This window comes from Leucoraja erinacea, chromosome 8 (assembly GCF_028641065.1).
Source record: "Leucoraja erinacea ecotype New England chromosome 8, Leri_hhj_1, whole genome shotgun sequence".
NCBI classification, from domain to species: Eukaryota; Metazoa; Chordata; class Chondrichthyes; order Rajiformes; family Rajidae; genus Leucoraja; species Leucoraja erinaceus.
In genome coordinates, this window is record NC_073384.1 from 46,670,046 (window position 1) to 46,691,899 (window position 21,854).

General features: G+C 43.3%; 1 protein-coding gene across 2 annotated transcripts in view; it reads right to left on the reverse strand.

Annotated features, from left to right (window-relative positions):
• The window catches only part of srbd1 (S1 RNA binding domain 1), a 217,844-nt gene that overhangs the window by 98,960 nt on the left and 97,030 nt on the right, over positions 1-21,854 (reverse strand). For both annotated transcript variants that reach the window (XM_055639640.1, XM_055639641.1), the window contains exon 17: positions 12,326-12,408. In XM_055639640.1, the coding sequence (XP_055495615.1) occupies positions 12,326-12,408 (83 nt within the window). The remainder of the gene's footprint in view (positions 1-12,325; positions 12,409-21,854) is intronic.

The following is a 21,854-nucleotide window of genomic DNA, read 5'->3' on the forward strand; positions in this document are numbered from 1 at the left end:
GTGTCAGATTTGCACATGTTCCCTGTGACTACATGGGTTTCCTCTAAGAGCTCCGGTTTCGTCTCACATCTCAGAAATGTTCCGAGTATGTAGGTGAATGGGAGAAACAGGGGAGGAGTTAATAAGAATGCAGAGACGACAAAAAAATGGAAATAATACAGAATTAGTGCACATAGGTGGTTGATTGTTGGTGCAGGCTTAGTGGGCCAAAGGGCTATATTTCGCTCTGGTTCTGAAATCCCACGAGCATCATGAGAATATTCTCACCAGAGGCACCGCAGTGGTTAATGGCAGCAGCAAATCACCGCCTTCTCAAGGGAAATTAGTGAAGGACCATAAATATTGGCCAGTCACTGAAAGTAGGAATGCAGGTGCAGCAGGCAATGAAGAAAGCGAATGGTATGTTAGCATTCATAGCAAAAAGATTTGAGTATAGGAGCAGGGAGGTTCTACTGCAGTTGTACAGGGTCTTGGTGAGACCACACCTGGAGTATTGCGTAGTTTTGGTCTCCCATTCTGAGGAAAGACATTCTTGCCATAGAGCGAGTACAGAGGTGTTTCACCAGACTGATTCCTGGGATGGCAGGACTTTCATATGAAGAAAGACTGAATAGACTCGGCTTGTACTCGCTAGAATTTAGAAGATTGAGGGGGGGTCTTATAGAAACTTACAAAATTCTTAAGGGGTTGGACAGGCTAGATGCAGGAAGATTGTTCCCGATGTTGGGGAAGTCCAGAACAAGGGGTCACAGTTTAAGGATAAGGGGGAAATCTTTTAGGACCGAGATGAGAATTTTTTTTTCCACCCAAAGAGTGGTGAATCTGTGGAATTCTCTGCCACAGAAAGTAGTTGAGGCCGGTTCATTGGCTATATTTAAGAGGAAGTTAGATGTGGCCCTTGTGGCTAAAGGGATCAGGGGGTATGGAGAGAAGGCAGGTACAGGATCCTGAGTTGGATGATCAGCCATGATCATATTGAATGGCAGTGCAGGCTCGAAGAGCCTACTCCTGCACCTATGTTCTATGTTTCGATGTGATATCCAGATCCCAAAAGGTGAATAAACAAGATTCCTTGCTGAATATGGTTAATAAATTAAAATTATTAATAATTGAAGAAATCGGGTATTATGGTAATACGCCTGGAGCTTATTGAACTTATTATGATGTAGGAGGCGGCTATTTGGTCAATGCTTGTTCTTCGGAGAAATATCAGCCTCTTTTCCTCTCTTATTTCTCTTTCATCCTGCTTCTTCACTTTCACATGCACATCAACCCGTCTTTGATTATTTTGCTACTTGGCTGCACAAGGGGTTAACATACAGCAGTAGGTCTGGCTCAGTGGATCAGCAGGATAAGACTAAATTCCGGTAATCAATAGAGATAGGGACTTCAAATACACGGGTACAGACAGGTATTTCTGTGGCTGTAAGTGAGACTCCAGGATGGTGTATTGCCTCTGTGGTCAGTGATGCATCTGAGCACATTCTGAGAGGACAGGGTGAGTAATCAGAGATCATTGTACCAATAGCATAGGTATGAAGGGACATGTGGTCCTGCAAAGAGAATTGACGCAATTTAGCATTACAGTAAAAACAAGGACATCTGAACTGCTAATCTCTGCATTACTACTGTGCCATGAGCAGTTGAGGCAAGAAATCTGAAGAGTGAAGTTCAATACGTGGTGCAGGAGGGAAGGCTTCAAATATATGGTTCATTGAGCACCCTTCCAGGGCAAATGTGATCAGTACAAGAGGGATGGGATGCATCTGCACAGGAGGGGAACGAATATCCTCACAGAGCTCAAAACAAGATTTCTTCTCGTTAAAACAAAATTCCTTCTCCGGAAGAATTTCACCAGTTCAAAGTGGTAGCTGATCATCGCCATCTTAGGAGCAATTAATGATAGTCAGTAAACAGTGGGCTTCTGGTGATTCATGCTTGAGCTAATAACTAAACTTAGAATTGTCGATGGTTTGTTTCATTGCAAGGAGGATCGGGGCTGGGAACGTAATATTCAGGGTTATACATCCTATAGAAAGGACAGGCAGGTGGGCAGAGGAGTGGGGGTAGCTCTGCTGGTGAGGGATGGAATTCAGTCCCTTGCGAGGGAAGACATAGGGGCTGACGAGGTGGAGTCACTGTGGATTGAGTTGAGGAATTGTAAAGGCAAGAAGACACTAACAGACCCCCAAAATGGTAGCCCGGATGTAGGGTGTAAGTTACAGCAGGAGATAAAACTGGCATGTAACAAAGGTAATGCCACTATGGTGATGGGGGATTTCAATATGCAGGAAGACTGGGAAAATCAGGTTGGTTCAGAACCCAAGAGAGAGAGTTTGTAAAATGCCTCCAAGATGGATTCTTAGAACAGCTTGTAATGGAGCCGACCAGAGAAAAGGCAATTCTGGATTTAGTGTTGTCCAATGAACCAGATATGGTAAGAGAACTCGAGGTAAAGGAACCGCTTGGAGGTAGTGATCATAATATGATTAGTTTTAATCTACAATTTGAGAAGGAGAACGTTAAATCGAAAGTGGTAGTGATGCAGTTGAACAAAGGGGACTATGAAGGCATGAGAGGGGAGCTGGCCAAAGTAGACTGGAAAGGGATCCTAGCACGAATGATGGTGGAGCAGCAACGTCAGGAATTTCTGGGCATAATCCGGAAGACGCAGGATTATTTCATTCCAAAAAGGAAGAACGATTCTAAGGGGAGTAGGACGCAACCATGGCTGACAAGAGAAGTTATGGATAGAATAAAACTAAAAGAAAAGATGTATAACACAGCAAATAGCCGGAAGTCAGAGGATTGGGAAACTTTTATAGGACAACAGAAGGAAACAAAACGGGCAATACGGGCTGAAAAGATGAAGTACGAGGGGAAGCTGGCCAGGAATATAAAGAAGGACAGTAAAAGCTTCTTTAGATATGTTAAGGGAAAAAGAGTAGCAAAGTCAAATGTGGGTCCCTTGAAGGCAGACACGGGTGAAATTATTATGGGCAACAAGGAAATGGCAGAAGAGTTGAATAGGTACTTCGGATCTGTCTTCACTAAGGAAGACACAAACAATCTCCCAGATGTACTGGAGGACAGAGGATCTAAGGGGTAGAGGAACTGAAATAAATTTTCAGTAGGCGAAAAATAGTATTGGGTAGGCTAATGGGACTGAAGGATGATAAATTCCCTGGGCCTGATGGTCTGCATCCCAGGGTCCTCAGGGAGGTGGCTCTAGAAATAGCGGACGCATTGGTGATCATTTTCCAATGTTCAATAGATTCAGGATCAGTTCCTGTGGATTGGAGGATAGCTAATGTTATCTCACTTGTCAAGAAAGGAGCAAGAGAGAAAACGGAGAATTACAGACCAGTTAGCCTGACTTCGGTGGTGGGAAAGATGCTGGAGTCAATTATTTAAGAAGTAATAATGGGGCATTTGGATAGCAGTAAAAGGATTAGTCCAAGTCAACATGGATTTATGAAAGGGAAATCAATCTTGATTAATCTTCTGGAATTTTTTGAGGATGTGACAAGTAAAATGGATGAAGGGGTGCCAGTGGATGTAGTGTATCTAGATGGATTTAAGAGAGAGTTAGATAGAGCTCTAGGGGTTAGCGGAGCCAAGGGATATGGGGAGTAAGCATGCACGGGTTATTGATAGGGAACGATCAGCCATGATCACAATGAATGGCGGTGCTGGCTCGAAGGCCCGAATGGCCTCCTCCTGCACCTATTTTCTATGTTTCTAATTTATACTTATGAAAGTTTGGCATAGAACCATCTTGCTTTAACAGTATTCCATCTTTCACTTTACAAACTGAATTGAGCTCAGTGATAAATGGGCTTAAGATATATGTTGTGGGTGATGGAGAAATGGAAGTCAATTTTCCAGATGGTTCAAGCAAAAACCATCATGACTTGTCACGACGCAAGCAAGTGGATATTTGAACAGTCTGAAGGAATTGAAACTTCAAAAGCTAGTTATACAAAAGCATGGCAATTTTGAATCTCAAGTTTCCAGAATTCTGAAAAGAAAAACAGGTGTCTTGAAGGTCTGGAAAAGAAATGAGAACCAGAATAGAAAACAAAGCCTGAAAAGCAAGATAGCCAAACTCGATGAAGCACTGGCTAGAAGGATTTTAAAACGGAGAAACTTGAATTTTTGTAGCACTTTTTACAATTTTAAAACATCTTAGTGAGATTTTACAGAAGTAATATACAGAAGTGCAGAAATTAGGTTCACACAAAGAGCAGATAAACCATCAGTGCTAATGCTGGTTGAGTACTAAACATTGGACAGGATACTGCTACTTGAAGAGGAGGGAAGCAGTCACGGCATGGATCTTTCATGGCACCCGAGACAATTTAATACCCTATTGTGATAAATGGTTCCTCGAATGGTAGGCATTTCTTCAATACTCCCCTGTGTTATTGATCCAGATTAGGTACTACATTCTGGAGAAGGCAAAACCTTCTAAAAGAGGTGGGGGGGGGGGGGGGGGGGGGGGGGGGCGATACCTCAGAGCCAAGAGCAAGAAAGTCAAAAAAGAGCTTAGCAGATCTCTACTGACAATGGTCTGATGAAAGCTAAAGCTCATACTTCCACCATTCTTTACATGGGAAGCTTTGAAGCATTGGGTGGTATGAGGGTCCAAAGAAGACAGATCAGAGTTCTCCCTTTCAAACCACGTGGAGAAAGCGTTGAGATCACGAGTCAAGAATGTTTTGTCATAAGTCCCGAATGGGACAATGAAATTCTCACTTGCTGCAGCACAACAGAATACGTGAATATTTAAACATAGTACATAACGGGGGAAGAGAAGAAAAAAAGAAAAAGTTAAATAAATAACAAATATAATGCTGTAATAATATAGTATTTTGCAGTTCAGAGCTCAGAGCCTATTTGTTGGTGTGTTTAATAATCTGATGGCTGTAGGGAATAAGCTGTTTCTGAACATGGACATTATGAGTTTTCAAGCTCCTGCACCTTCTTCCTGATGGCAATGATGAGATGAGTGTGTGGCCAGGATGGTGTGGGTCCTTGATGATTTTGGCTGCCTTTTTGAGGCAGCGACTACGATAGTTCCCTACGACAGTGGGGAGGTCAAAGCCGGTGCTGGACTGGGCAGTGGTCACAACTATGTTGTCGTCTTTTTCGCTGCTGGACGTTCAAGTTGCCGAATCAGGCCACGATGCAACCAGTCAGAATGCTCTCTACCGTGCACCTGTAGAAGTTTAGTGGAATCCTCTTCGACATGCCGAATCTCCGTATTCTTCTGAGGAAGTAGAGTCGCTGATGTGCCTTCTTTATAATTGCATCAGTGTGCTGGGTCCAGGAAAGATCTTCGGAAATATGCACGCCCAGGAATTTAAAGTTATTGACACTCTCTACCACCGTCCCATTGATATGAACAGGATTGTGGGTCCTCATCCTTCCCCAACCAAAGTCCAGAATCAGCTCCTTGGTCTTACTGATGTTGAGAGCCAGGTTGTTGTGCTGGCACCATTTGGTCAGTGGGTCGATATCACTTCTATACTCTGACTCGTCCCCATCTGTGATTCGTCCAACCACAGTGGTGTCGTCAGTGAACTTGATGATGGAGTTCGCATTATGTCCGGCTATGCAGTCGTGGGTAAAGAGCGAGTAAAGCAGGGGGCTGAGCACGCAGCCTTGAGGTGCTCCCGTACTAATAGGATGAAGTGGTTCCTCCAATTCGAACAGACTGTGGTCTCTGGATGAGGAAGTCGAGGATCTAATTGCAGAGGGATGCGCAGAGGCCCAGTTCCGTGAGCTTGGTAACCAGCTTGGAAGGGATGATGGAGTGATGACTCCCTGTCACTGCCAGTGGATTTGCCTTGAGGGAAGCAATAGCGTGCAAGCTCTGCCACAGCTGCTGAAACTCCATCTCATTCTCTAAATTAGAGCAAAAGTCCCTTTTAGCTTTTTGATCGCCTCATCGAGGTCGTTCCTGGATTTCTGATATGAATTTGCATTGCTAGACTTGAATACCCGACATCTGAGCTCAGAAGATTGCAGACCTCCTGGTTCATCCAAAGCTTCTGGTTGGGGAACAGTCAAATGGTTTTAGTAGGAAAACTCCCTCCACAAACAGTTCTATGCAAAGTTCAGTACCAACCAAGACATATTTATTCAGATCCGTTGTCCAGTCTTTGCACATTGCCCAGGACAGAGTGATAGCACTGGGCAGGGTTGGGGTGAGATAGTAATTGGCAGTCAGAGCTGGAGCATATTAAGAGAGCAAAGGGCAATGACTATAAGATTACAGCAGACACGAAAGAAAATATTTTATAAATCTCAAAAGGTATATTCCAGCGAATAAGAAAGTTTCAATAAGTATTTCCAATTTGTGACTAGAAAAGTTAAGGATAATATCAAATTGAAAGAAAAGGCATCCCATACTGTGAAGATGTTATTTTAGAAACCTGGAAACATAACCAAAAAAAAATCATAAAGCGAGGAAAAAAAAGAACACGAGTTAACAAGCAAATAATAAAGGAATAGAGTAGCTAAGGTAAATATTTTAGGAGATGAGATTTTTCAGGAATTAGAATTGGGAAGTAGGGAATGTACAGCGGATACAGCACAGTACCGCAGCGGTTGAGTTGCTGCCTTCCAGCACCAGAAATCCTGGTTTAGATCCTGTCTATGGTCTATACAGAGTTTGCATGTTCTCCCTGTGACCATGTGGGTTGTCTTCGGGTGCTCCCGTTTCCTCTCACATTACAAAGGCGAGCATATTTGTAGGTTAAGTGGCTTCCGTAAATTGTCCCTAGAGCGTAGGTAGAACTAGTGTATGAGTAATCGATGGATTCGGTGAGCCTAAGGGCTCGTATCCATGCAGTATCTCTAAAACCAAAACTAGAGAATTGGTAGAGATTTTTAATTCAGACACTAAGAAACATCCTAATAATAATAATAATAGATGATCAAAGGCTAACCATTATCACAAAAATAAGCCCCATTGATGGTGTGGAGATGGTGCTTGCATTGGTTGTAATCTATAAAAAATTCTTCAGACTCCGTCGAGGACCCCAAGGAAGAGGAAAGCATAATATCATAATTCAAGAAAGGAGGGAGACAGAAAATTTAAGACGGTTTTGGGCTCCATATCCGAGAAGGAATGTGTTGGCATTGGAGAGGCTCCAGGGGAGGTTTATGAGAATGAACCCGGGGATGATTGCGTTAACTAACATATGATGAGCATTTAATGGCTCTGGGCCTGTTCTCGCTGGAGTTTACAAGGATGGGGGGGGAGGGAGGGGGATCTCATTGAAACATATGGAGTAATGAAAGGCCTGGCTAGAATGGATGTAGAGAGGATGTTTCCACTAGTGGGAGAGTCTAGGACCAGCGGGCACTGTTTCAGTATAAATGAACGTGCTTTAAGAAAGGCGATGAGAAGGAACTTTTTTTAGCCCGAGGGTACTGAATCTGGAATGGCTGTAGAGGTTAAGTCAATAGGTATTTTTAATGCAGAGATTGGCAGGTTGCTGATTAGTGAGGGTGTCAAATGTTACGGGGTGAAGGCAGGAGAATGGGGTTGCGGGAAAAGGATAGATCAGCCATGATTGAATGGCGACATAGACTCCATGGGCCAAATGGCTTAATTCTGCTCCTATGACCGAGCAAATAAACTTATGAAATTTAGCAAGGGAAGTTTGTCACTCCAATTCCCTGTCAAATCATTTCATTAAAAGATAGGAAAAGCTTGGTTATTGGGTACAGAGGTTAATGACTTTTAATCTCCAAACATAAAATAAAATCCATGTTTTCTTGGTAGTTCTGGAGAAGTGAACTTCATCTTATATATCTTATCTTATATATCTTATATATCTCCCGGCCCATTGTCTCCGCCTGTTCGTGCCCCACCGAAGTCATCTCCACATACCTTGACTCTATACTATCCCCCTTGGTCAAATCCCTTCCTACCTATGTTCTAGACATCTCAGACACTCTCTGCCGCATCCACACATTCCACTCTCTAGGCCCCCACCCCCTCATCTTCACCATGGATGTCTAGTCACTCTACACCTCCATCCCCCACCAGGATGGCCTCAAAGCCCTCCGGTTCTCCCTCGACCAGAGGAGCAACCTATACCCAGCCACTGACACTCTCCTCCGCCTAGCGGAGTTGGTCCTCACCCTCAACAACTTTACAATTGACTCCTCCCATTTCCTCCAAACACAAGACGAAGCTATGGGCACACGCATGGGCCCCAGCTACGCCTGCCTCTATGTCAGGTACGTTGAAAAATCCTTGTTCAATACGTACCAGGGCCCCATCCCCGACCTCTACCTCCGTTACCTTGACGACTGCTTTGGGGCCACCTCCTGCACCTACACACAACTGACTGACTTAATCCACTTCACCACTAACTTCCATCCGGCACTCCAATACACCTGGACCATTTCCTACACTTCCCTACCATTCCTTGACCTCACCATCGCCATCGCAGGGGACAGACTTCTGACCGACATACACTACAAACCAACTGACTCGCATGGCTATCTGGATTACACGTCTTCCCACCCTGCCCCCTGTAAAGACTCCATCCCCTACTCCCAATTCCTCCGCCTACACCGCATCTGTTCCCAGGATGAGACATTCCATACCAGGGCATCGGAAATGTCTTCGTTCTTCAGGGAACGGGGATTCCCCTCCACCACCATAGATGAGGCTCGCACCAGGGTCTCATCCATACCCCGCAACACAGCTCTCTCTCTCCATCCCCGCACTCGCAACAAGGGCAGAGTCCCCCTGGTCCTCACCTTTCATCCCACCAGCCGACAAATACAACACATAATCCTCCGCCATTTCCGCCACCTCCAACGTGATCCCACCACTCGCCACATCTTCCCATCTCCCCCTATGTCTGCCTTCCGCAAAGACCGCTCCCTCCGCAACTCCCTTGTCAATTCTTCCCTTCCCTCCCGTACCACCCCCTCCCCGGGCACTTTCCGTTGCAACCGCAAGAAATGCAACACCTGTCCCTTCACCTCCCCCCGTCGATTCCATTCAAGGTCCCAAGCAGTCGTTCCAGGTGCGACAAAGGTTCACCTGTATCTCCTCCAACCTCATCTACTGCATCCGCTGCTCTAGATGTCAGCTGATTTACATCGGGGAGACTAAGCGGAGGTTGGGCAATCGTTTCGCAGAACACCTCCGCTCAGTCCGCAATAACCTACCTGAACTCCCGGTGGCTCAGCACTTCAACTCCCCCTCCCATTCTCAATCGGACCTCTCTGTCCTGGGTCTCCTCCATTGCCAGAGTGAGCAACACCGGAAATTGGAGGAACAGCACCTCATAGCACCTGGGCAGCTTGCGTCCTGATGGCATGAACGTTGAATTCTCCAAATTTTGCTAGCCCTTGCGGTCTCCTCCCCTTTCTTAACCCTCGAGCTGTCTCCTCCCATCCCCCCCGCCCTCGGGCTCCTCCTCCTCTCTTTTTCCTTCCTTCTACCCCCCACCCCCCCATCAGTCTGAAGAAGGGTTTCAGCCCGAAACGTCGCCTATTTCCTTCGCTCCATAGATGCTGCTGCACCCGCTGAGTTTCTCCAGCAATTTTGTGTACCTTCATCTTATATATCTTACTTAGTAAATTCACATTTTATCATAAGATTTGGAAATAATTCTTGCTTGTATAAGAATTTTTTATTATAGGTTTATGTACACAGCCTACATCCTGTAACAGTTGGAAAATCCAGCCTAAGTGTTTGCAGTCAAACAAAAACTTGGTTGCCATAGCATCATAGGGGCCAAACTCGTGGCTGTCTATTGGGGAAAGATCAATAATTTAACCAAATTGATTAAGAAAAAAATCTTTCCCCATGTTTTCAGATTATGCAGAAGAACAAAATTAACCTTCAGTTCTTCAAGTCGTTGGTCAGTTGCTCTGGTTTTGGGTCACTAATGCCCATTAGTTATAACCAGATATGTGAGATGTCACCATTGTACATCACACCAGTAGTCAATGGCAAACACAATCTGAGGAAAGCGGAAGTCTGATGGTATTCAGTCTTTACTTTTCAAGTCGTCATTCCAGTTTATTGTCATATACAGAAGAACTGTGACGTAAAGATACGATGAAAATCTTGCTTGCAGCGGCATTAATTGACAACAGATCTGCCCAAGATGCAAAAAATTGCAGATAGTTGTGGATGTAGCCCCATACATCACACAACTAGCCTCTCCCACCCATTCCCCCATCTATACATCATGTTGCCTTTGGAAAGCAGCAAACATAATCAAGGATATTTTTCACCTCGGTCATTCCTTCTTCTCCTCTCACCCATCAGGAAGAAGATACAAAAGCTTAAAAGCATGTACTACCAGATTTAAGAACTTCTTCCCTGTTTTCGTCAGACTACTAAACTACTCGCATAAGCTAAAGATGTAGTCTGATCTCTCAACCTACCTCGTTGCAGCACTTGTAGTTTTTTCCTGTAACACGATAATACTGTAACACTATATTCACCACTGTCTTTTTCTCTTTGCACCACATGTTGTAATTGTGCATCAATCCTGACCTGTGGGTATCGTTACCACCGACTTAATTACCTTAATTGCTTCGAAACTGAGAGGCTTGCCAGAGAGGTTCTGAGGACAGTTAAGCATCAACCATATTACTCTAGGCCTGACCAGATAAGGATTATACATATCCTTTCTTAAACGTTATCAGGGCATCACATGTATTTTAAAGCAATAATTCACTTGCTTCATAATTCCCATTACTTAAAAGAGATTTTTAAATTCTAGGTTTATTTGATTATCTAAACTTATTTTCTCACGACTGAATAAACAATTCAGATTTAAATACAAATTGAAGAATTGGATTCAAGTTATAATAACCAGCTAAAGTATAACCTATTCTTAAAAATTGGCCCAGATTATCTTGAGTGCATCAAATCATCTGTGCTTGCCACTCCCTTACCTAATGTGATCCACAAGATTGCCCCCCCCCCCATCTGATGAGAGAGAATCTGCAATGTGCCTTTAAATAATAAATCCAGCCCACAAAAATGTTTTCACAGCTGGTTGAACCCCAGGCAAACCAGCTGCCAATCAGCTTGTATGTTTGTGAAGTCATTTAAATGGAAAAACATTCAAAAACCATTAAAAATGAATTGTTTATAAAATATTCAAATGATTAAAACTTAGTAAAATAAAGTTTAAAGCACTTAAATACAGTTACATTTATTTAGCTCAATTAAAATGAAATTTATTTTAACCTTACCCTTTCTCAAAATGAAACCAGTTGTTGAACCTGGCATAGACAAAATGCTGGAAACACTCAGCAGGTCAGGCATCACCTGTGGAAAGAAAACAGAGTTATTGTTTCAGGTCGAAGAACAAGGTCTGCTGAGCAGTCTCCGATCCAAAACGTTAATTCTGTTTCTCTTCCCACAGATGCTGTCTGATCTGCCCTGTGTTTCCAGCACTTTTTCCTTTTCCTCCATTATCTTACTTAAGTTTTTAGACGTAGAAATTTAACAGACAGTTTTCCCAGAGTTCAAAGTGAGGGTGCACAAGGACTGGCAACAATAAGAACCTCTCAGGAAGTTTGGAACTTTTAGTTTTGTGCCAACATGAAGAGACGTCCTAAATCTTTTCATAGTTATATGGAGAAATGTCACTGGTATTATTCAGGTAAGCCTGAAACAATATTTACAATGATATTGCTTTGTCCAAGAGGAGTGTTAAGTCAATGATACTGTATTCAGAATACTGTATCAATGTATTCTTTCTTAAAAGAAAGTGATGACAATCTTTTGATATTTTTCAGCATTACATCACAGTTTTACAAAACCAGCGGTAAATCAACCATATCAGTGAAAATATTAAAAGACAGAACTGAATGCAAATGTCAAAGGAAAATCATCAAAATAACAAACAAAGAAGTAAATATACTGCAGATGATACAAGCCTAGATTTTTTTTTAATATGCATGGATCAATATCCGGTACCAGTTTACACAAAGCACTGAAATATATCGCTTAATGATGTAGAAAGGAAAAGGCTATGAATATTGTGTTACAGGTCCAATCTGATGGCTTTTAACAGACTGTAAAATCTAGCTGCAGCTATTCCTGAGAGTCTGGATCATTTATGGTAAAACCTTCTGAGGGGGACGAAGAAAAAGCTTTGGAACATTTATTGGCCATTCGGTTGACTGTGCAATTCTTATAAAAAAAGTTGTAAACTGGCAGATATTTAATTACAAAGCAGTGTTTCAACAGCGTTTAATTTATATCTACATTTGATGGTGAAGTACATTACCGTCACAAAATAAATCATGGTTACCCTACCTGATACATTCCAACTCCTATGTGTTTTGGCTCGATTTTTACCAACTCAGCCAATGGATCCTGAACACGTCTTGCTATGGAGACTGAAGAGGGAAAACAGACAGGAAACACAAGGCTGTTGAAACATGCAATTCAAATCACATTTTCACAACAAGATTTTCTTCAGTTTCTTCATCAATTTTTGCATATATGGCACATCAAAATTATTGTTCAAGAGCATATTTATATATATAATTTTATTAAAATAATCTCTTTAGTTGAAGAGGCTTGGAATGAGCTAAATCATCTTCTAATTGCAATAACTAATTCGATAAAATCACTTTGTTAAGAGATGAACGCTGTCAGTAACTTATATTTTGCTGTTTTATTAACTTAAATTTAACTATTTAATTAGTTATTCGTGCTTAGTCATACACCATGTTAAAATGGGTATTAACAAAAAAAAATGTTTCAGTGACATTTCCTTGTTGCTGTTATTGGCGTACATTCCACCACAATTTTGCATCATTTTGAAAAAAATATAGATAAAGAGCATGAGAAAAGAATCATGGTCTCATGGTGGCTCTTCAGCTGCTCATCCAGGCACTTGCTAAGTGTAGTGAAAATATCTTCTATCACATCTTTTCAAGCAATTTTTTGTTATCATCTCTCCCTCTAACCCATCTACCAATCACCTTAAATGTGGCTACTCTCTGCAATACGGAAATAGAGAAAGGATAAATATTTATCCCATCTAGGCCTCTCTATTTCATTTATTTAAATTCTCCATCGCCTCACGAACTCTGCCTACACAATCTCCCCACATAACTGGGGGGCACATTTTCTGCTTGCCTGAAATAAGCAGTAGTTTGCACATTGGCTCGATGTTGTTTCTTTCAGCATGGTAACAGGCAAAGTCTTCGATGAAGAAGTGGACTCACAGCACATTAGTGAGACCCAGAGCCACATAGAATCTCGGTCTCTGCAAGTGACAGGTTGACAAACAGCACTGACACTGTGAAGACTTTCTCCAAAATCACCGTTAACAAATATGCCATTTATGTTGAACTTTTATGAACGTTTTTGACATCTGGTCCATGTTCAAGGACTCTGCAGCCAACCTAAATGAGTACTCCACTGCCGCCACAGACTTCATCAGTAAGTGTGCAGAGGAATGCGAGCCTAAGATGACAACATGATTGTTCACCAACCAGAAACCATGGACGAATCGTGAGGTCCATTCCCAGGTGACGTGTAAAAGATATACATATTAGTTTAAATAAAGTAAATAAACCAAACACATCTTCCTCGAAGCAGCCACTGTTGCAATGAACCTGCTGTATTTGCATCAGATCTAACCAGATGGTGCAGAAATGTCATGACGATGATTTGTTGAGCAGAAGGCTGCGTTACTACCTCCATGTAGAATTTCCCAGTTAAAGGCATGTCTACTTGTAATTTCATCGCAGATCGAGGAGGACGATTTGCCTCTATGATTATTCATCCCTGGTCTTGCACATTTTCTCTGTCCGCTCCCTTGTGTGATCACATCCTTCCTGCAGTGCATTGATCAGAACTGTATACCTGATTTTCTCTTTGTTTTAGACAGCTCTTATTTTTAGGTTTATTACTGTCACATGTACCAACGTACAATGAAAAGATTTGTTTTGCATGCTGACCAAATAGATTTTCGGCTCATTAGCCTCATCAGTCAGAGTATTGAGTAAATAAGATGGGGGGGGGGATGGGGGGGGGGGGGGGGGTGTTATAGTTGTTCAAGACATTGGTGGGACCACATTTAGAGTATTGTGTTTGGTTTTGGTTACCCAGTTATAGGAAAGATGTTGTTAAGGTAGAAAGGGTGCAGATATTAACGAGGATGTTGCCAAGGCACAAAGACCTGAGCTACAGAGAGAGGTTGAGCAGGCTGCCTTAATACCTTGGAGCACAGGATAATGAGGGGTGATCTTATAAAGGTGGAGAAGATCACGAGAGGAATAGATAGGTTAAATGCAGTGCCTTTTACCCAGACTCGGGAAATCAGGAACCAGAGCACATAGGTTTAAAGTGAGGGGGGAGAAAGATTTAATAGGAACCTGAGGGGCAACATTTTTTTTTTACACAAAGGGTGATAAGTATGGAATGAGCTGCCAGAGGAGGTCATTGAGGCAGATACTATAACAACATTTAAGAAACATTGAGATAGGTACATGGATAGAATAGTTAGAGGGATATGGGCAAGGCAAGCAGGTGGGACTAGTGCAGATATGTATGTTGGGCGGCGTGGGCAAGTTGGGCCAAAGAACCTGTTTCCACGCTGTATGATTCTATAGCTTGTCTATGAGATTAGATATACCATAGGGCAAAGGTGCAGAGTGTGAACATTGAGAAATGGTGCTATACTTACAGATAGAAAAGAGATTTAGTGGAGCAATTAAATCAGATGGTAGTAGATTATTATTTGGGAAGTGCACGCAGAGTTGCCATGCTCCAGTGCTCTTCTAGTCTCGTCTAGGCCAATAATATCCTCCACCACTTTGCAACTTAATCTATCTATCTGCCATCCTAGGAATGCAGTCTAAAGTCCTTCTGTTCTTTTATACACGTTAGTGTCCTACTATTTATTGTGTATTCCCTTACTTTGTTTGATCTCCCCAAATATATTATCTCATACGTCTACAACATACATTTCATTTGTCACTTTTGTGCACCCAAAAGTAGACCATTCTTAAGCCTAGAACAACAAACAAACTGCTAATTTTGACAAACCCTCTTAATTGTGGTGTTAATTATGTTCATGTGGAGATCTTTAACATATACAACAAAAAGCAAACAGCTACAACATGACTTCTTGACTCTTATTCTCATTGCTTAGAACGATAAAGGGAAGCATGCTATTTTTTAATCATCTTAAATACTTGTATTGCTACTTTCATGGATCTATGAACTTGTACCGAAGATCCCTCCATGCATCAATGTTCATAAGGTTGCCGCCATTTACTGTACTTTCCTCTTACATTTGACTTCCCAAACAGCAACACCTTGCATTGGTCTCAATTAAACTACTATTGCTGTTTCTCTGCTCAATTTTTCAACTTATCTATATGCTGCTTACTGACTATCTGCAACTCCACCAATTTTTGTGTTATCTACGTATATCACAAACTACAATGATCACTGCAGAACATCAGCACATATTTGGAATGTGGGAAGAAACCAGAGCACCCGGAGAAAACCAATGCCGTCACAGGGAGATTGTGCAAACTCCACAGACAGCACCCATAGTCAGAATCAAACCCGGGTCTCTGGAACTGTAAAGCAGCAACTCTACTGCTGCGTCACAGTGCCACATTCAATAATTCCCCTACCACTCATGCAAGAGTCACCAGCCTATGCTACTGTCATTTCATTGAGAAATCAGTCTAACACAATCAATAATTAAAGATATACTTTACAGACTAATGAATACCATGAAACACTTTCTGTTATTGTTATTACTTGCTTCAAGAATTGTAGATAGTTTATGCATGCAACCTATAATGTAGCCACCTCATTACCACTAACCACGCCCAGCCATATCAGTATAACTGTGATATCCTCCCCTTGTTCCTCCCTGTTTGTTCCAGTACGCCTGTAGACTAGATGCAGTCAGTACTGGGACGTGTGTAACATGCGCCTTGATTAAAGACTCAGAAAAGGTTACAGTGTGTCAGACTCCACTCCTTTACATGGTGTCAGCAAGTTAAACGCGCGCCTCCTGTTTATCGGGTTTTATTTGTCCCTAGCCCAACTAGTGTTTAATTCCCTATTCATCATGGCATCCTCATGCCGAAAGCCCTCGCCCCTTGTCTTTGACGCTGACATCGTGGAACGCTGGGCTATTTTCGTGATGGACTACAACCACTTCATCAACATGGTGCACCGAAATGACCCTGATGCGGTCAAAGCCTCGCTCCTGCTGAACCTTGCCGGTCCCGATGCTATGAAACGAGCTCAGGCTTTCAACTACAATCCAGCGGTCCTGGATGACAACGACCAGGTCATCGAGCCGGCGGAATCTGCAAATGACCCGGTATGTCTCTTACGCAAGTTTGCGGAGATTTGTGACTTGCCCTCCAACCGCATATTGGAGCGGGTTAGATTTTTCACACGGAAACAGCAGCCTGATGAACCTGTTGAATGTTTTATCGCTGACCTGCGCTACCTTGCTCAGCGGTGCCGTTTCAAGACCAGAACTGACCAACAAGCACCAAGACCTGGCTTGGCTGGCGGTGAGGGGAGCCCTCTCAGTTAGATCCTTCCTGCACCGTCGGAACCTCACTACCAGCGCACACTGTCCCCGGGACGGTTGCGGTGGAGAGGAGATGGTGGCCCACCTCTTTGCAGAGTGTGGGTTTGCAAAAAGAGTCTGGAGAGGTATGCAAGGGTCCCTGGAACGATGTATCCCGAACAGCTCCGTCACAAAGGACTCTGTGATTTACGGACTGTTCCCAGAGACACATACAGAGACTGACATCGAGTGCTGCTGGAGGGTCATCAACTCGGTGAAAGACGCTCTTTGGTCTGCCCGAGCGTTGCTCACCACCCAGCAGAGCGAGATGTCCATCAGGGAATGTTGCCGACTGGCCCGCTGCAGACTGCAGGAGTACGTGCTAAGGGACTCGCTGAAGCTTGGTGCAGCCAACGCCAAGGCCCGGTGGGGGAGGGCCACAGTCTAGGGTCCTTCCGCTGCTGGACATAGGGAGCACGGTATGGTGGAGATGCCCCTCAAATTAAATTAAGGGAAGGTATCCCACACCAGGGGGCCACATGAGTGGCACGGGTGGGGGACATTTTTGTGGAAATGAAAATGTCAGATGGAATTTTCGCACTGTGTAAACATTGTATATATTTATTACTTGGACAGGGGCCACAGAGTGCCACGGGTGGGGGACTGTTTGGTGAAATTTGACAAATGTAAAAAATTGTACTGGGAAATATTTGTATAGTCTCCGAAAATGTCAGATGAAATTTTGTTTGTTTGAATGGTTCAGGAATTGTATATATTTATCAATTGAATAAAGTCTATTTTGAAATTTAAAAAAAAATGTGCCTTGATTAAAGACTCAGTAAAGGTTACAGTGTGTCAGACTCCACTCCTTTACAAGAATGTTTTAATATGTGGGAGAAATTACGTAAAGTCAGATATTCACAAGTTAGGTCATTCGTAACCATAGAAGCCTCAATGTAAAGTCCCAAGTGTCGTGACCTATCTACTCAGAAGATGAGGTGTTGTTCCTTGGGTTTACATTGGGAACTGTTGAAACAACAAAGGCAAGTGCAGAGAGCTCAGAGGGAGGATGGGACAGAAAACTGATGTGACAGGCTTCTGGAAGCTCAGAGTCATTCTTGCAGACAAAACAGATATTCTGCAAATAGACACAAAATGCTGGAGTAACTCAAAAGGTCTGGCAGCATCTCTAGAAAAATGTTTTGGGGATGTTTTGGGTCGGAACTCCTTTTCACTCCGAGTCTGTGGAAGGAATCTGTGGAGGTAAATGCATTGACGACATTTCGGCTTGGAGAGAGCTGGTAGAACGAAGTGAGGAGGAGGGGCGGGGCAAGAGTTGGCAAGTGATAGGCAAATCCAAATAATAAAGGGTTGATAGGCAGGTGCATCAGGTGGGGGAGAGAGGGTGAAAATAGTAATCATGGATGGAGGTGTGTGGAAAAGACAAAATGGTGCAATCTGATAAGGAAGGTGGAATAAACTATCTTTTCACGTGTGGCCTCACTCTCGGAGTGGAGGAGGCCGAGGACAGATGGGTCCGCACGGGAATGGGAAGGAGAATTAAAATGGCTCGCAACTGGCAGCTCCAACTGGCCCTGGTGGACAGACCACAAGTGTTCAGTGAAGCAGTCACCTAGTTTGCATTTGCTCTCATTGATGTAAAGGAGGCCAGAGCTAGAGCAACCAAAGCAACAGACAAGGTTGGAGGACATTTTAAAAGATACATGGATTTCCAATTCTCGGACCCTTCAAATATTTATGAAACATCTTAAGATTTTATTTGATATCTGCCAATATCTTTTAAAGTACCATGTTAGCCTTCTAAATTTTATCTCAAATTGCAATTTTTATATTCTTCCAGTCCTTCTGCTGTTGAATTATTGGTATCTTAAGCTTCACTTAAGGGCGTGTCCCACTGTACTAGGTAATTCAAGAGTTCTCTCGAGTTTCCCCCGATTCGAATTTGGAGAATTACGGTAATAGCCGCTCGTAGGTACTTGGAGCTCCCATGGACATTTTTCAACATGGTGAAACAACTTCACGAGCTTACCGCGTTTCACGAGTACCTACCGTTAGCGTTACGAGCCGCGAAGAGACATCCCAAGCTCCGATGTACCCGTTACGTACATTTTACGTACTTTTTAAACCGGGAGAGCCCTTGGGTAAACTCGTATAGTGGGACAGGCCCTTTACTTGCAACACTGCATGCTCCTCAACATTTATAAGAGGGCCTAGATTTACTTTCAATTAGTTATTTCTTATCCTTTTGCCAGATTACATTTCAGCCTATTAAAATTGGCCTCACCACAATCTAGACGTGTTTTTTTTTTTAAACAGTTTATCTTTGTCCTTTTGTCCCTATGCTAAATCAAACTGAATTATGATCACTGCCCCCTATGTTGTCCCACCGCCAAACTTTTTCCCTTTGTCTCAGATCACTTCCCAAAAGTTCCAGTACTGCCCTTTCTCACATTGAACTCATTTGCAGAGAAGAATTCAAAAAAATCTTAAATTAATTTGAAAACATTTGCTACATCTATGTACTTTTCTCTTATGATGTCCCAGTTACACAATGGGTGATCGAAAATCACAAACTGTCAATATCTTGCGATTTCGCAGAAAACTTGCTTCCATATTTTCTCTTCTCTTATTGTTAGGGGGCCTTTAGTATCCATCCATTATGTGACAGCCTTTATATTGCTCCTCAATCCAAAACACATGGCTTCATTTATTTACCTTGTGCTTCTTTAACCAATATTGTTACACCTCCTATTTTATCCCTGTCAATTTCACCTGAAAGGCTTGCAACCAGGAATGTTCGGCAGCCACCTCCACACATCTTTAAGCTATGACCACATATTTGGCAACCCCTGCGTTCCTAGAAAATGGTCTGAGGCACAATTTTCCGTAATACAAGATGCGCCATCTGCGCATGTGTTTAGAAACAAGACTTGGAATAAAAGTGTATATTTACTTTCTTTACATAAATTCCACGAGTGCAAATTTTATTTTGTATATCAACATTCTTGGTAGATTTATGACTTCTGCAAGGCTAGTCATCGGCCTTCTCCACTCCGCTGCCATTGTTGTCACTAGCACTTGGGAAGCAAAGTTTGTCGTCAGAAAAGTGCATTGTAGATCTTAGATTCTATACCCAATCCATCTAGTTAGTCAACAATGGTGTCCTGGACTTGACACTGCTTCGTCTCCTTTAATGAACCACAGCCTTCTCCAGAATTCAAAGGTGAATACAGGTGAGGTAGCAGTAAAGGGCCTGTCCCACGAGCAAGCGACTGCATGCGGCAAATGCGACCTAACGTGGTCGCTTGAGCCGTACGGCCTCATGGGGCCGGTCCCACTTCGATCGCCGGAGCCGTATGGAGTTGCGCGGAGCTGGTCCCGACATCGCGCGGGGCTCCGAAAAACTGACACTGTCCAAAAATTCTGCGCGGCAACGGCCTACCGGCCCGCAGCCACATTGAGGCCGTACGCACCGCCTCGACTGGCGTGCGGTGTGTCTCGACGCTGTACGCAGCATCACGACAGTTTCCGCGGATCTTCCGGCGGACTTCGCATCGAACTTCATGTCAACTCGTATGGGATCATTCGACCTCCGCGCGGCCCCCACTTCCGGTTTGGTCACGCTCGTTGCATGCAGTCGCATGCTGGTGGGACAGGCCCTTTATGGGGATCACTAGACCTCCGCACGGCCACCGCTTCAAGTTTGGTCGCGCTTGCCGCATGCAGTCGCATGCTCGTGGGACAGGCCCTTTAGTACTACTGGCACTCCTCTCCTGATATCCTGGTTTGTTTAATGATCACCCATTGTCTCAGTCTGCTGGCTGACCACTTCCTGAATTATAATATCGATGTAATATTCAGCCTCATGATTATCTAGCACTGCCAGTAATTGCTCAAGATCTGAAATACAAATCTTGAGTTCTTGTAGTTGATAACAGTTTGATTGATTGAATGACAGATACAGCATGGACAAGCCCTTCAGCCCACCAAGTCCACACTAACCTTCAATTCCCCATTCGCACTTTTGCAACCACTTTCTGCACACTAGGGGCAATTTACAGCAGCCAATTAACCTGTAAACCTGCATGTCTATGGGATGTGGGAGGAAACTGGAACACCCAGAGGAAACCCCCGCAGTCACAGGGAGAACATGCAAACTCCACACAGACATCACCCAACCTCAGATCGAACCAGGGTATCAGGTGCTGTGAAGCAGCAGCTCAACCAGCTGCGTTAATGTGCCGCCCCTAAATAGTGATCCAACATCATGAATTCCCACAGAGCACAGGATGTGCTTTCTATAGGTCCTGCAAACCTCTTAATTGAAGGTTAATCCAACTATTATTCCAAATCAACCCTTAGCAGGCAGTTTTATTGGTTAAATTGATTAAAATTTAATTACATCGTAATTTAATCCTGTGTTTTCTATTAAATGAAAAACAGTCCCTCAAGTTGCTTCACAAAATTCCTATTCTTTACCTTTTGCTAGGTCATAGGCACAGAATTATTCGGCTAAGGGATATGCAGACATTTGTTGATGTTTGTGCAATATTTAATTCCATTAATAGCAGTTCCGAAAAGAAAAAGTCCACACCTGCAAGCAGCAAGTCAGATATGACTAATGCTACCTGACATTTATTAAATAGCTAATAAGTGGCAGGTAACAATTATACCAAGCAATGACCATCAAAACCAAGAGAGAAACTATCCTTGATATTCAACCGCACCACCATCACCTATTCCCCCTTCATTCATACCTTGCTGGGGGAGGATACCAGAAAGTCACTTGGACTAAATCCTGGGAAACATAACACCATCCAATACAGTAGATAGAAACAAAGAACTGTAGATGCATTTTTTTTATTTCTACATTTTGTCTGCTTCGCTGTGAAAGGGATCACACCTTCCCGAGCCAACAATGGGCCCCGAGGTCATTTGTGGCTGTCCGTGAGTGGTCCTGGTCTTTTCTCGCTTCCAGCTCTTCACCTACCCCGTCTCCCCCATCCCCTACTTTCAGGATCCCGACCCGAAATGGCACCCATCCATTTTATCCAGAGATGCTGCCTGACCCGCTGAACTACTCCAGCACATTGCAACTATCTAAGACAGAGTGCCCTGCTTAGCTAACACCCCATCAACCAATGTACAAATGTATTCTTGCTAACACTAATTGCAGCATGTACCATCTATAAAAGGTTCTGCAGTTATTTTCAATAGACAATAGGTGCAGAAGTAGGCCATTCGGCCCTTCGAGCCATC